This window comes from Schistocerca cancellata, chromosome 7, assembly GCF_023864275.1.
Source record: "Schistocerca cancellata isolate TAMUIC-IGC-003103 chromosome 7, iqSchCanc2.1, whole genome shotgun sequence".
NCBI classification, from domain to species: Eukaryota; Metazoa; Arthropoda; class Insecta; order Orthoptera; family Acrididae; genus Schistocerca; species Schistocerca cancellata.
Window position 1 is genome coordinate 394,271,693 of NC_064632.1, and position 17,226 is coordinate 394,288,918.

Below are 17,226 nucleotides of genomic sequence, written 5' to 3' on the forward strand. Positions count from 1 at the left end.
CAGTACAGCTGTAGAGGAATGGACATTTCTAAAAAGTTGGAAAGAAAAGCATAGGTACAAACAAGTTAACTGTGAAGAAACCATGGGTAACAGAAGAATTACTTCCACTGATCAATGAAAGAAAGAAGTAAAAAAATATTCAGTGAAATTCAGGAATACAGAAATACAAGTCGCTGAGGAATGAAATAAATATGAAATGCAGGGAAGATAAGACAAAATGGCTGCATGAAAAATGTGAAGAAATCAAAAAAGAAGTAATGACCCACTCAGTATACAAAAAAGTCAAAACAACCTTCACTGAAATTAAAAACAAATGTGGTAACATTACGAGTGCAATGGGAATTCCACTGTTAAATGCAGAGGAGAGGGAGGATAGGTGAAAAGAGTGTACTGAAGGCCTCTATGATGGGGAAGATATGTCTGATGTGATAGAAGAAGAAACAGGAGTCAATTTAGAAGAGATAGGGGATCCAGTATGGAATCAGAATTCAAAAGGCTCTGGAAAACTTAAGATCAAATATGGCAGAAGGGACAGAATTTCTAAAATCATTGGGGGGATGTGGTAACAAAATGACTATTCATGTTGGTGTGTAGAATATATGAGCCTGGTGATATGAAATCTGAATTTCAAGAAAATATCTGCTGTATTACGCAGTGATGAGAATAACATACAGAAGAATGGAAAACCAAATTGAGGATGTCTTAGGTGATGAGCAGTTTGGCTTTAGGAAAGGTAAAGGCACCAGAGAGGCAGTTCTAATGTTGCAGTTGATAATGAAAGCAGGACTAAAAAAAATCAAGACACATACATTGGATTTGTTGACCTGTAAAAAGCATTTGACAATGCCAAATAATGCAAGATGTTTGGAATTCTAAGGAAAATATGGGTGGTCTACAGGGAGAGACAGGTAATGTACAACATGTAAAAGAATCAAGAGGGAACAATAACAGTGAAAGACCAAGGACAAAGTGTTCGGATTAAAAAGGATGTAAGACAAGGGTGCAGTCTTTCTCCTCTAGTTTTCAATCTATTCATCAAAGAAACAATGATAGCAATAAAAGAAAGGTTCAAGAATGAAATTAAAATTCATGCTGAAAGGATATCAATATGATTTACTCATGACATCAGTGAAAATGGAGAAGAATTACATGATCTGCTGGATGGTATGATCAGTCTAAAGAGTACAGAATAAGGACTGAGAGTAAATGGAAGAAAGACTAAAGTAACAAGAAGTAGCAGAAATGAGAACAGCAAGAAACTCAACATCAGGATTGATGGTTCAAATGGTTGAATGGTTCAAATGGCTCTGAGTACTATGGGACTTAACATCTGAGGTCATCAGTCCCATAGAACTTAGAACTACTTAAACCTAACTAACCTAAGGACATCACACACATCCATGCCCGAGGCAGGATTCAAACCTGCGACCGTAGCGGTCGCGCGGTTCCAGACTGAAGTGCCTAGAACCGCTCGGCCACCAGGATTGATGGTCACAAGGTAGATGAAGTTAAAGAATTCTGCTATCTAGGCAGCAAAATAGCCAATGATGGATGGAGCAAGGAGGATACCAAAAACAATATAGTACTGGCAAAAATGAAATTCCTTGTCAAGAGACATCTACTAGTATCAAAGATAGGTCACAATTTGAGAAAGAAATTTCTGAGAATGTACATTTGGAGCATAGAATTGTACTGCAGTGAAATGTGGACTGTGAGATAACTGGAACAGAAGAGAATCAATGCATTTGAGTGAGATGTGGTGCTACAGGTGAAATGAGGAGGTTTTCTGAAGAATTGGAAAGGAAAGGAATATGTGGAAAACACTGACAAAAAATAGGGATAGGATGATAGGACATCTGTTAAGACAGTGAATAACTTCCATGGTAATAGAGAAAGCTGTAGAGGGTAAAAACTGAGACTGGAATATGTCCAGCAAATAATTGAGGATGTAGGTTGCAAGAGCTACTCTGAGATGAAGAGGGTGGCACAGGGGATGAATCCATGGTGGGCTGCATTAAATCAGTCAGAAGACAGCTGAATCATTTACCAAAAAAGAAATGTGTATCCATAGAGCATATTACCTGCAACTGTAAAAGTGTAACGGTCTCTCCATTGGTAAAAAATTCTGGGAGGAGGCTGTCAAAATGAAGTGGACTATGAGAAAGACTGAATAAGAAATGAATTCTATGAATCATAATGTGGATTGCTAGACATCAGAACGTGGTAGAGAAGCTAGAAAATATAAAAATGGAAATGCATAGTTTCATTCTATATACAGTGCATTAAATGAAATATACTGAAATGGAAAGAATATAAGGATTTCTGGTGAGATGAATGCAGTGTAATATCAACAGCAGTGGAAAATAGAGTAATGAAAGTAGGATTCTTCATGAATAGGAACAGTTTAATTGTATGATTATATTCACTGGAGCTAACAACAAACCAGTACCAACAACAACAGTTCAGGCATACCGTACATGATGATGTTGCAAGCAGAAAATGAACAGACAGACAAAGAGAATGAGGGTACTGAAAGTATAATTTAGTACATAAAGGGAGAGAAAAATCTAGTAACTGTAAGTCAATGGAATGCTCTATTAGCCAAAAAAATAGAAGGCAGAGTTAGGGGAGAATATGAGTGTGGTAGTAGGAATGAGGGAGGAGAAAGACTAACAGTGAGCTGCAATAAAGTTCACCTAGTAATAGCAAATACACTGTTCAAAAATCACAAGAGGAGGTGAAAATACTTGTAAAAGGCCTGGAGCCATTGTAAGATTACAGCTGGATTATATCATGGTCAGAGAGTCCAAAATCAGATATTGGATTGCAAGACATATCCAGGAGCAGATATGAATCCAAGTCATAATTTAATAATGATGAACAATAGACTGAAGTTTAAGAGACCTGTCTGGCAGAATGAATGTGAAAAGAAGTGGGATACTGAAGTACTGAGGAATGGTGGGATGTATTTGCAGTTCTCAAAGGCTACAGATGCAGTCACAATGAATACCGTAACAGATAGTTCAGTTAAAGAGGAATGGCCATCTCCAAAAAGGTCAACCACAGAAGTTGAGCAGACAAATACAGGTACAAGAAAGATAAATGCAAACAAACCTTGGATAACTGAATACTTCATCTGACTAATGAAAGTATTAAACTGTCGTTATTTCATATAGTGTAGTTTGGTCACATCTGCTGTATGATGAAAATGGCACTAATAATTAATCAAACAATGGAAAATCCAGGATTGAACTAATAATTATGATTGATGCTGTGATTCTAAAGTTTCTCCTGTTGTATCAGTTGATTGAACAGTACATGGGTGCACTGCCAGTCCATAGTGCCCAACAGACACAATATTTCGATGATCAGACATTTCAGCAATGTCACACATGCTGACGAACTGAGACCTGATGGTGTGTTGCCAACATGTATCTCCTCCCACCACAAGACATTCCTTCTGTGCCCTGTGCCCAATGGCACACTTTGGCAGTTATGGAGATGCTAGAGTCAGCTTCTGTGGTAATGTTGATGTAGTTGCTGCATCCACCATGGTTGCCCAATCATTGTATTTGCTGAGTGTCTTCTTAATTAAACTCAGTGCTGGTCCACAAGCATTGCTGAGGTTATAGCCACAGTCCCAAATGGTAATATTATCCCTGGTGAAAATTTTTATGGCTTCTCTAATGACATTGTCCCAGTATTTGGAAGTCTGCACTAAAATTCTGGTACATCTATAGTCCAAAGCATGATTCTCTGAAAAAGTGCTCTGTAACCATTGAGTTGTTGGAGTACATTAGTCGAGTGTGCTGTTGATGTGCCCAGCATCGATCTTTGATGGTGCAGACTTTAATCCAAAATATGTGATGCCACAATGGCATGGAATGTGATATACCCTGGTCTTCCACAAACTGAGGTCATCTTTGACACCGCAATAATGCCAGTGTCTTATTGGGTATGCACAAGAGAGTTCTTACCCACTGCTTTTTCAGTATATATCCTACTTTTCCTGATAGTGCAGCAGTGTGTGGTATAAAGGCTGTGGGTACCTCTACCTCTGTGATTCCTTCCATCTACACAGGTTATACTATAGTGGTGCCACTTTAAGTAACCATTTTTCCAGAACACAGTTCTGAAATGTTCCAATTCTTCATCTGCAATGGAATGCACCCTGTATACTAGTGTTTTTAGTACCCCATTGTTCTGTGCAGGGTGTTGGCAGCTATCTGTATGCAAATAGAGATCAGTGTGCATTTTCTTCCAATACACACAGTGGCTCAGGGTGCCATCAGCTATTCTCTTGACCATGATGTCAAAAAATGGTAGTCTTCTTTCTGCTTTGGTCTCTGTTGTGAATTTGATGTTGGGATGTGTGGAGTCCAGATGTACAAGGAAGTCAAGGAACCTGTCTCTTCCACTGGTCCAGACGATAAATATTTTATCAACATAGCGGGAAAAGCAGGTGGATTTCCATTTGGATGAAATCACAGCTTCTTTTTCAAAGTGTTCCAAATAGAAATTGCCATTGTAACTGCCTACAATTGACCAAATATTCTCCATTAAACAGAAAGTCAGAGATTAGGATATACCTGAATAAGTTGGTGGTCATCTCATCACATTTCATACCAATGAGTTCTAGTGACTCACATAAAGGCACCCTGATGAATAACGAAACAACATCAAAGCTCACCATGATATCTGCAACATTCAGCCTGAAGTTGAAGCATCCATCCATAGAATTGTGGATGTGATGTGGCCATTTAACCATGTAAGGATTTAGTATCTCTGCCTGGTATTTTGCCAGCAAATATGTAGGAGCTTTCATGTTGCTGACAATGTAGCACAATGGTGCCCCATCTTTGTGGATTTTGGAGCATCCATAAAATCTTGGCAGTCAGGTCCCTGTGAAGACAATTTCTTTCAACCTGATGAACATGCAGTTGAGTGATGGTGCAGTTTCTATTACTGAGAACTCCATGTCAGAGGATATTTACAGGCAAGTCTCCCTGACATGGGTTCTTGGTGACTTTTCTGAACTCTACCTCTTTTCATAAACCTCATCAGCCCCTTTCCTTCACCTCTCTTACTTCCCCTTTAACCATTCTCCCAGAAGAAGGGGCCAATGGCTCCAAAAGCATGCAGACCTTTATAGCTGTGTATGTATATTCTCCAGCTCCCACTTGGTGAGTAGTTTTTTTTATCCATCCAGGTACATTATAAATACTAATATTTTACTAATATGTTGACAGAGTGGCAACATCCGCAGTAGCCATTTTCACTAATGAGTTCTGCCTGGCAAGTAACATGGACTTTACTTCAGTTACATTGTCAGTGCACATAGCTATTGTTCAATCTATATCAGTGATTAAGCATCATAACTTGACATTTTGATATCTAAGTGAGGACAGGCTCTAATACTGGCAACTCAATATTATCAATTTAGCTATTGGCCACAGACTAACTCACTCATACATTTTTACTGTTAGCAACTGAGAGACATTTTCAATTTGGCTACTTAACACAGATTCAGTGATAATGATACAAAGATACTGACAATGTAAATGACTAATGCAGACTAGCTGAAGCATAGCCTCATATACCAACTTATAGATGCCCATAACAATAAAATTAAACATTTAGTATCACATATTAATTACTAACACAAATCAGAGCAGAATCAGATAAAACAAAATTACAATAAGCCAAAGAGCAAGTCTGTTTAACTATATCTGTGTTACTGTTAAAAGGGCAAAATTATAGGTACTACTTCACGTAAATAATTTCTACATCTGTGGGGATTCAGAGAGCCCACCAAATGTGCTAAACAATTAAATTTTCCAAATTGAATAATTAGCAAACTAACAAGTTCTTGTCAAAGAAGTGGGCATCACTGGGTCCGGACAAATCTGAATCAATAATTATTTTACTGAGTTTTAGAAGTAGCCATTATTTAAGATATGAATATTTTGAAGTACAAGAACTTGGATTACAATGAATTTTTGGAACAGAAAGTTTTTGGAAGAAATAAAATGCTTATGGAGAAGACGAGAATGAGGGCTGTTAAATGAACTATATCAATATAGAAACAAACAACTACTCATTCATTGCAAATTTCACCTCAACGTGTGCTTGACAGTTCTCAAATTATGAATATTTGTTTGTGAAAATTATTTCCAGATAAACTGACTATAACTGATTGAGGAGCTACACTGTGAATAGTCAAATCGGACAAAATAAGGTCTGAACAAGAAATTAACTATTCTGTGTAACTTTCTCATATAATTTTTCCACATATCACGATCAAATAAAAGAAAAAAATTATTTATGTCAGGAGTGGTACAAGACCAAGTAGGATGGCTCAACCTCACTCTGTTACAATTAGATCTGCCATTTATGTTGTTTTAATAAATAAATGTTCTTCACAAGTTGAATATCAGCTCAACAGCCTCTTTTCTACTAAACACACAATTTCCTCTATGATAGTTCGTAAATCTTTGCTCATTGGTTGCCCCACAACTCCAAACACTTGTGTTCTTGCAGTTCATATCCCTTCTTTTAGCAGGTGATATGCACCCAAATGCCCAGGTTGCTTACAGTGATTATTTTATGTTCTCATATTGCACTGAATCCCTCATGACATATGATCACACTGGGAGATAGCACAGAATGTTGACTGCACAACAGTTTAACATTCCTTCTGTGTACCCCTATTACCAGAGTTGAAGAATACATTAACTTTTTAAAATATCAACTTTTTAAAATATCGTTCTGGCACTGCAGTCCGGAACCGCGGGACTGCTACGGTCGCAGGTTCGAATCCTGCCTCGGGCATGGGTGTGTGTGATGTCCTTAGGTTAGTTAGGTTTAAGTAGTTCTAAGTTCTAGGGGACTTATGGCCTAAGATGTTGAGTCCCATAGTGCTCAGAGCCATTTAAAATATCAACTTTTTGCCTGAAATAGGACCTAATCATCATTTCAGTGTATCAATGACAAGTTTTATAAAATCTTGAATTTAATACCCTCTTTGCAGTGGAATGTTCAATGAACTGGATCTTTCTGACCGATTAAAAAATCATGATATGTTTAATTTGGCAAAAGGAAATAAAATACCATTTACAAGCAATGGGAAGAGTTGAGACAGGCACTCACAATATAGTTAAGGTGCTGAATGATAGATGAGTGTGTAAAATAATATGACACGTAAGTCATCACTAATTTGTTAATTCTGAGTATCTCTGCCTATTGCTACTGTGCTGTTGACTGCATTAGTATTTACACTAACTCAATAAATATATTTTCAAAGCATTTCTTGCAGAATAACTTAAGATCTTACACAAATTTACTTGTCCATAAATTCTGAATGAAATCAAATGAAAGTATGTAACAGTTCACAATCAGAAAATTCTGGATGAAGTGTGTTAGTGTTTTTCCATGTTCCAGAAAGAAGGACCTATTATTTTTTATGTAAAGTGATCATTCCATCATATAAACAACTACTGATAATACGGAATATAAACAAGATGTTACATGAAAACATGCTATTTTGCAAATTACCATGATCTACAAAAATAAAAAATGACAATTATCTGTTGTATTATCATTCATTAAGAGAAAATTGAATTAATGACATTAAATCACTTTTTAAAGAGTTTACAAATCTTACTACCAAATACTTACTACAACAAGCTGAGGCTCTGAGGGCTGGCGAAGAGGAGTGTGTTTATGAAGAATTGCTCGGTTGTGCTCTTTCACTAATTCCACTTTTCCATCACCCGCAGCTACAATAATATTAGTGACAGTATGCTCATCCAGCAGTGCCAGTGCAGTAACACCTTTGAAAATGTTTGAGTCTGTCTTAAAATTACTCACAAAATAATTTCCAAAGTCTACACAATAGATGTTTTTTAAATTTTAACTGATCTAATAGTTTTTAATTTTTTAGCATATTCATATACTGTTTCTGTTTCTTTTAGACACACTACATCTTTCTGCATGTACCAGGAAGAATTATTCATATCTGTGCTGAAAATTGCACTAAATAACAAAATAATTTGGATAAATATAGAAGCTAAAGAGCAATTTTCTTTCTTTTTTTAACATGGCTAACATTAATTCCCCAATAGTTTCTATAAATCCACAAGCGGGGTGTTGGTGGGGTCAGGAGGTTGATGGAGTCAGGTGAAAGGTTTTGTAGGGGGCCTAAGGTTCTGAGGATTCCTTGAGGATTCCTTGAAGCTCCCGCACCCGTACCTTCTACCTTCTTCCCAAAATTCACAAACCCAATCATCCCAGCCGTCCCATTGTAGCTGGTTACCATGCCCCCACAGAACGCATCTCTGCCTACGTAGATCAACACCTTCAACCCATTACATGCAGTCTCCCATCCTTCATCAAAGACACCAACCACTTTCTCGAACACCTGGAATCCCTACCCAGTCTGTTACCCCCGGAAACCATCCTTGTAACCATTGATGCCACTTCCTTATACACAAATATTCCGCATGTCCAGGGCCTCGCTGCGATGGAGCACTTCCTTTCACGCCGATCACCTGCCACCCTACCTAAAACCTCTTTCCTCATTACCTTAGCCAGCTTCATCCTGACCCACAACTTCTTCACTTTTGAAGGCCAGACATACCAACAATTAAAGGGAACAGCCATGGGTACCAGGATGGCCCCCTCGTATGCCAACCTATTCATGGGTCACTTAGAGGAAGCCTTCTTGGTTACCCAGGCCTGCCAACCCAAAGTTTGGTACAGATTTATTGATGACATCTTCATGATCTGGACTCACAGTGAAGAAGAACTCCAGAATTTCCTCTCCAACCTCAACTCCTTTGGTTCCATCAGATTCACCTGGTCCTACTCTAAATCCCATGCCACTTTCCTTGACGTTGACCTCCACCTGTCCAATGGCCAGCTTCACACGTCCGTCCACATCAAACCCACAAACAAGCAACAGTACCTCCATTACCACAGCTGCCACCCATTCCACATCAAACGGTCCCTTCCCTACAGCCTAGGTCTTTGTGGCAAACGAATCTGCTCCAGTCCGGAATCCTTGAACCATTACACCAACAACCTGAAAACAGCTTTTGCATCCCGTAACTACCCTCCCGACCTGGTACAGAAGCAAATAACCAGAGCCACTTCCTCATCTCCTCAAACCCGGAACCTTCCACAGAAGAACCCCAAAAGTGCCCCACTTGTGACAGGATACTTTCCGGGACTGGATCAGATTCTGAATGTGGCTCTCCAGCAGGGATACGACTTCCTCAAATCCTGCCCTGAAATGAGATCCATCCTTCATGAAATCCTCCCCACTCCACCAAGAGTGTCTTTCCGCCATCCACCTAACCTTCGTAACCTCTTAGTTCATCCCTATGAAATCCCCAAACCACCTTCCCTACCCTCTGGCTCCTACCCCTGTAACCGCCCCCGGTGTAAAACCTGTCCCATGCACCCTTCCACCACCACCTATTCCAGTCCTGTAACCCGGAAGGTGTACACGATCAAAGGCAGAGCCACGTGTGAAAGCACCCACGTGATTTACCAACTGACCTGCCTACACTGTGAAGCGTTCTATGTGGGAATGACCAGCAACAAACTGTCCATTCACATGAATGGACACAGGCAGACAGTGTTTGTTGGTAATGAGGATCACCCTGTGGCTAAACATGCCTTGGTGCACGGCCAGCACATCTTGGCACAGTGTTACACCGTCTGGGTTATCTGGATACTTCCCACTAACACCAACCTGTCAGAGCTCAGGAGATGGGAACTTGCCCTTCAGCATATCCTCTCTTCTTGCTATCCGCCAGGCCTCAATCTCCGCTAATTTCTAATTTCAATTTGCCGCCGCTCATACCTCACCTGTCTTTCAACATCATCTTTGCCTCTGTACTTCCGCCCCGACTGACATCTCTGCCCAAACTCTTTGCCTTTACAAATGTCTGCTTGTGTCTGTGTATATGCGGATGGATATGTGTGTGTGTGCGAGTGTATACCCGTCCTTTTTTTCCCCTAAGGTAAGTCTTTCTGCTCCCGGGATTGGAATGACTCCTTACCCTCTCCCTTAAAACCTAAATCCTTTTGTCTTTCCCTCTCCTTCCCTCTTTCCTGACGAGGCAACCATTGGTTGCGAAAGCTAGAATTTTGTGTGTATGTTTGTGTTTGTTTGTGTGTCTATCGACCTGCCAGCGCTTTTGTTTGGTAAGTCTCATCATCTTTCTTTTTAGATATATTTTTCCCACGAGGAATGTTTCCCTCTATTATATTCATATCATTAATTTGAACCCAACAATCACGTATGTTATTGTTATTGTTATTGTCACTGTTACATTTCGTAGTATTTTCTGTCGTCTTATTTCCTCCTTCTGTTTTTGCCAGCAGTTTCACTTTCTATTCACCTTCTCCTTTTTTACCCTAATCCAGTATACAATTTTATCCCGCCGATATATACTCAATAATACATAATAATACGTAACCCACTTCCAAACCATAGCCAAAAAATTTTTTCCGCTTTCCACACTACCGCTGCTATATAATCCACCGTTTCCAGTTCACAAACAGTTCCTTTCAGCTATTAAACAACCTTTTCAGCTGGTTTTAATAACTTTTGCTTTATTTCCATTTCCGTTTTTCTTACATCACCGATCATTTTCAGCCGCTTTCCACAGGTTTTACCGTCATTATTTCTTCATCAGACAATTGTTAGCTTCATTTCCATAATCTGCCACCACCAAACGACTCCTTTTAATACATCCTCACGTAGTTTTTTCGAAATTTTCCCGTATTTCTCCACCCTTTAACGTGTTTTGGCGGCAACACAACCCCCCAACCTTTATGCACATCATTATCTACCTACACAAGTTCACCACAGGATCAACATAGCCCAGCTCTAACCAACCCTTTTTCGCCTTTTTTCACACCAGATCTCCATTTGCTTTCTAGTTTTACCTTTATCTCTCCCCATATATTTTTATATTTATTTTCATTTTCATGTCAGCCTCGTGTTCCACTTTCCACCTTCTAGTACCATGTCACCCTCACAACACCTCCACAACGACCCCATCAAGTTTTATTTACATTCCCTCCGCAAACATGCCTTCGCCCTAGCCAGATTACACTCCCATATTTTATTTTCTCAGGCTTGTCTGACATTTGGCATCACCCCCAAAGGCCTCACACTTAAAGTTCCCATCTCTGGCTGCAACCCTTCTTTCCATCAGTCCCTATACCAGTTCCAAACCGAACAATCCATTGCCCTCACCCACCTAATCCTTCACCTACACATCCACTCAGCCAATCAACACACCCATCAACTCCTGTCCCTAATAAAAGTCCTCAATCTTTCCTCTCCCACATCCACACCGGTTGTTCAGAGCATCCTCCTACAGGCCAACCGCCAATTAGAAGAGCATGCCACCCTCCACCTTAAAAAACTATCCAATCTCCTGGTTTCCCACCTCTGGAAAGGCAACTCACTCACCCTTCACAACCTTTCCAGCAAACCTCAACCTCCTCTCATTGCACACAAACCCAGTCTCTCCCATCTACTCAATCTCCCACTTCCAGCTCCACTCCCTCCAAAACCTCAAAATTCCAATCAACACAATCTGGAACCACAACACCCCAATTCAGTAGTTAACCTTTCCTCCAAACACCTCTCCCAATCCGAAACCTCTGTCCTATCCAAAGGCCTCACTTTCAGCCCCACTCCCAGATTTAACCAAACAGCCCTCGTCAAAGATTTACTGTCTTATACCCGTACTCTCTGCTGGAAATATCACTTTGCCACGAAGAAAAATGATCCTAATCCTACTCCTAATGATCCAACTCCCCAACACACTATCCAAATTGAACCATGCCTGGAACAGTTCCGTCCTCCGTCACAGCGGGACCCACCTCCTCTTCCTCAAAATCACCCTCTCCTAACCTTCCAGGAATTTCTGACTTCCAGCCTTGCCTCTCAATCCTTCTTAAAAAACCTTAATCCTACTCCCAACATCACCACTGCTGAAGCCCAGGCTATCCATGATCTGAAGGCTGACCAATCCATCGTCATTCTTCCGGCGGACAAGGGTTCCACGACTGTGGTACTTGATCGTCGGGAGTATGTGGCTGAGGGACTGCGTCAGCTTTCAGACAACACTACTTACAAAGTTTGCCAAGGTAATCCCATTCCTGATGTCCAGACGGAACTTCAAGGAATCCTCAGAACCTTAGGCCCCCTACAAAACCTTTCACCTGACTCCATCAACCTCCTGACCCCACCAACACCCCGCACCCCTACCTTCTACCTTCTTCCCAAAATTCACAAACCCAATCATCCCAGCCGTCCCATTGTAGCTGGTTACCATGCCCCCACAGAACGCATCTCTGCCTACATAGATCAACACCTTCAACCCATTACATGCAGTCTCCCATCCTTCATCAAAGACACCAACCACTTTCTCGAACGCCTGGAATCCTTACCCAATCCGTTACCCCCAGAAACCATCCTTGCAACCATTGATGCCACTTCCTTATACACAAATATCCCGCACGTCCAGGGCCTCGCTGCGATGGAGCACTTCCTTTCACGCCGATCACCTACCACCCTACCTAAAACCTCTTTCCTCATTACCTTAGCCAGCTTCATCCTGACCCACAACTTCTTCACTTTTGAAAACCAGACATACCAACAATTAAAGGGAACAGCCATGGGTACCAGGATGGCCCCCTCATACGCCAACCTATTCATGGGTTGCTTAGAGGAAGCCTTCTTGGTTACCCAGGCCTGCCAACCCAAAGTTTGGTACAGATTTATTGATGACATCTTCATGATCTGGACTCACAGTGAAGAAGAACTCCAGAATTTCCTCTCCAACCTCAACTCCTTTGGTTCCATCAGATTCACCTGGTCCTACTCCAAATCCCATGCCACTTTCCTTGACGTTGACCTCCACCTGTCCAATGGCCAGCTTCACACGTCCGTCCACATCAAACCCACAAACAAGCAACAGTACCTCCATTACCACAGCTGCCACCCATTCCACATCAAACGGTCCCTTCCCTACAGCCTAGGTCTTCGTGGCAAACAAATCTGCTCCAGTCCGGAATCCCTGAAGCATTACACCAACAACCTGACAACAGCTTTCGCATCCCGCAACTACCCTCCCGACCTGGTACAGAAGCAAATAACCAGAGCCACTTCCTCATCCTCTCAAACCCAGAACCTCCCACAGAAGAACCACAAAAGTGCCCCACTTGTGACAGGATACTTTCCGGGACTGGATCAGATTCTGAATGTGGCTCTCCAGCAGGGATATGACTTCCTCAAATCCTGCCCTGAAATGAGATCCATCCTTCATGAAATCCTCCCCACTCCACCAAGAGTGTCTTTCCGCCGTCCACCTAACCTACGTAACCTCTTAGTTCATCCCTATGAAATCCCCAAACCCCCTTCCCTACCCTCTGGCTCCTACCCCTGTAACCGCCCCCGGTGTAAAACCTGTCCCATGCACCCTTCCACCACCACCTATTCCAGTCCTGTAACCCGGAAGGTGTACACGATCAAAGGCAGAGCCACGTGTGAAAGCACCCACGTGATTTACCAACTGACCTGCCTACACTGTGAAGTGTTCTATGTGGGAATGACCAGCAACAAACTGTCCATTCGCATGAATGGACACAGGCAGACAGTGTTTGTTGGTAATGAGGATCACCCTGTGGCTAAACATGCCTTGGTGCACGACCAGCACATCTTGGCGCAGTGTTACACCGTCCGGGTTATCTGGATATTCCTACTAACACCAACCTATCCGAACTCCGGAGATGGGAACTTGCTCTTCAATATATCCTCTCTTCCCGTTATCCACCAGGCCTCAATCTCCGCTAATTTCAAGTTGCCACCACTCATACCTCACCTGTCATTCAACAACATCTTTGCCTCTGCACTTCTGCCTCGACTGACATCTCTGCCCAAACTCTTGTCTTTAAATATGTCTGCTTGTGTCTGTATATGTGTGGATGGATATGTGTGTGTGTGTGCGAGTGTATACCCGTCCTTTTTTCCCCCTAAGGTAAGTCTTTCCGCTCCCGGGACTGGAATGACTCCTTACCCTCTCCCTTAAAACACACATACTTTCGTCTTTCCCTCTCCTTCCCTCTTTCCTGATGAGGCAACAGTTTGTTGCGAAAGCTAGAATTTTGTGTGTATGTTTGTGTTTCGTTTGTGTGTCTGTCGACCTGCCAGCACTTTCATTTGGTAAGTCACATCATCTTTGTACACATATGTGTGGATGGATATGTGTGTGTGTGTGTGCGAGTGTATACCCATCCTTTTTTCCCCCTAAGGTAAGTCTTTCCGCTCCCGGGACTGGAATGACTCCTTACCCTCTCCCTTAAAACCCACATCCTTTCGTCTTTCCCTCTCCTTCCCTCTTTCCTGATGAGGCAACAGTTTGTTGCAAAAGCTTGAATTTTGTGTGTATGTTTGTGTTCGTTTGTGTGTCTGTCGACCTGCCACCACTTTCATTTGGTAAGTCACATCATCTTTGTTTTTAGGTATATTTTTCCTTCATGGAATGTTTCCTTCTATTATATATATATATATATATATATATATATATATATATATATATATATATATATATATATATATATATATATATAGACACACACTCCTGGAAATTGAAATAAGAACACCGTGAATTCTTTGTCCCAGGAAGGGGAAACTTTATTGACACATTCCTGGGGTCAGATACATCACATGATCACACTGACAGAACCACAGGCACATAGACACAGGCAACAGAGCATGCACAATGTCGGCACTAGTACAGTGTATATCCACCTTTCGCAGCAATGCAGGCTGCTATTCTCCCATGGAGACGATCGTAGAGATGCTGGATGTAGTCCTGTGGAACGGCTTGCCATGCCATTTCCACCTGGCGCCTCAGTTGGACCAGCGTTCGTGCTGGACGTGCAGACCGCGTGAGACGACGCTTCATCCAGTCCCAAACATGCTCAATGGGGGACAGATCTGGAGATCTTGCTGGCCAGGGTAGTTGACTTACACCTTCTAGAGCACGTTGGGTGGCACGGGATACATGCAGACGTGCATTGTCCTGTTGGAACAGCAAGTTCCCTTGCCGGTCTAGGAATGGTAGAACGATGGGTTCGATGACGGTTTGGATGTACCGTGCACTATTCAGTGTCCCCTCGACAATCACCAGTGGTGTACGGCCAGTGTAGGAGATCGCTCCCCACACCATGATGCCGGGTGTTGGCCCTGTGTGCCTCGGTCGTATGCAGTCCTGATTGTAGCGCTCACCTGCACGGCGCCAAACACGCATACGACCATCATTGGCACCAAGGCAGAAGCGACTCTCATCGCTGAAGACGACACGTCTCCATTCGTCCCTCCATTCACGCCTGTCGCGACACCACTGGAGGCGGGCTGCACGATGTTGGGGCGTGAGCGGAAGACGGCCTAACGGTGTGCGGGACCGTAGCCCAGCTTCATGGAGACGGTTGCGAATGGTCCTCGCCGATACCCCAGGAGCAACAGTGTCCCTAATTTGCTGGGAAGTGGCGGTGCGGTCCCCTACGGCACTGCGTAGGATCCTACGGTCTTGGCGTGCATCCGTGCGTCGCTGCGGTCCGGTCCCAGGTCGACGGGCACGTGCACCTTCCGCCGACCACTGGCGACAACATCGATGTACTGTGGAGACCTCACACCCCACGTGTTGAGCAATTCGGCGGTACGTCCACCCAGCCTCCCGCATGCCCACTATACGCCCTCGCTCGAATTCCGTCAACTGCACATACGGTTCACGTCCACGCTGTCGCGGCATGCTACCAGTGTTAAAGACTGTGATGGAGCTCCGTATGCCACGGCAAACTGGCTGACACTGACGGCGGCGGTGCACAAATGCTGCGCAGCTAGCGCCATTCGACGGCCAACATCGCGGTTCCTGGTGTGTCCGCTGTGCCGTGCGTGTGATCATTGCTTGTACAGCCCTCTCGCAGTGTCCGGAGCAAGTATGGTGGGTCTGACACACCGGTGTCAATGTGTTCTTTTTTCCATTTCCAGGAGTGTATATTCTACTGACATACTGGTAAAATTTGGTGTTGCTTAAAGTAGTTTTTGGTAACTGTTTTGGAATTCAGGGTAAAAACAGTAATAATAAATAATAAGATGCTTATTTTAAGATAAATGATATTTATTGGTTTAGGTAGTAAGCTATTTGCCACTCTTATTCTTTTGTTAAAATCTTTTTGGAATACATTGCAACCTATATTGCTACATAATTAAAAATAATATAAGATTGATTCTGTTGGAGTAAGATATTCGCTGATTTATGAAGTCATTGTCATTTTATCCATTGTAATATGATACTTCATGTGTGGTGGGGGGGGGGGGGCGGGGCGGATATAGCCCCCCCCCCTGAGCCCCACCCCCCCTTGCCACCACACCTGCTTTCACATCCACTTCATTCTGTAATATTGCTGGATTAGTATCACCCTGAGATAAGATAATGCAGAAAATGGCTTAGTCTTATCTCAATGGCTCGTTTCATAATGAAAATTTTGCTTTGTGGTGGTGTAAATTCTGCTGTGTAACTTACCATCAGGTTAAAACTAAAGAAGAACCATTCTAAAGAATAAACTGTTTTCCTGTTTGATGGAGTATGTGGTATGATGGACACCTTGACTAGCTAGAATAATGTAATACACAGAAGTTCAAATCCAGAAAAAAAATTATTTAGTCCTATTGGGCCATTTCAGACACGTGAAACAGCTCTACCTAGCTCAGCATCCAGTCTGTAGATGTGATGAGAAATATATTTGACTACATGTTAATGCCAGTAAGTTTCTAAAAGCCTCCACTTCCATCTGAATGCTTTTGAGTATTTTTCATAATAGATTATAGATATTTCATCTCTCTATTTTGTTATTGCAGCTATGTTTAACTCCACAATATGAAAATTAGTAAGTTTCTTATAGCTTCTTTTTTATTTATTTATTTATTTATTTATTTATTCTTCGCCCATGGACTCCAACTGAAAACCCAGTTGAGAGTATTGGGTGTGTCATACAATATGCTATTAACATCAAACTTGATTTCATTATATATAAATGAAACAAATGATTAAACAGAAATAGTCCATAATCATACAAAGGTATTACATGTTTCACATTATATGTACACACAAATCCAAACAACATACATGATAA

At 42.0% G+C, this 17,226-nt stretch overlaps 1 protein-coding gene across 1 annotated transcript in view; it reads right to left on the reverse strand.

The window, feature by feature from the left end:
- The window catches only part of LOC126092258 (cilia- and flagella-associated protein 52-like), a 121,940-nt gene that overhangs the window by 58,389 nt on the left and 46,325 nt on the right, over positions 1–17,226 (reverse strand). The window contains exon 6 of the mRNA XM_049907768.1: positions 7,678–7,832. Within this exon, the coding sequence (XP_049763725.1) occupies positions 7,678–7,832 (155 nt within the window). The remainder of the gene's footprint in view (positions 1–7,677; positions 7,833–17,226) is intronic.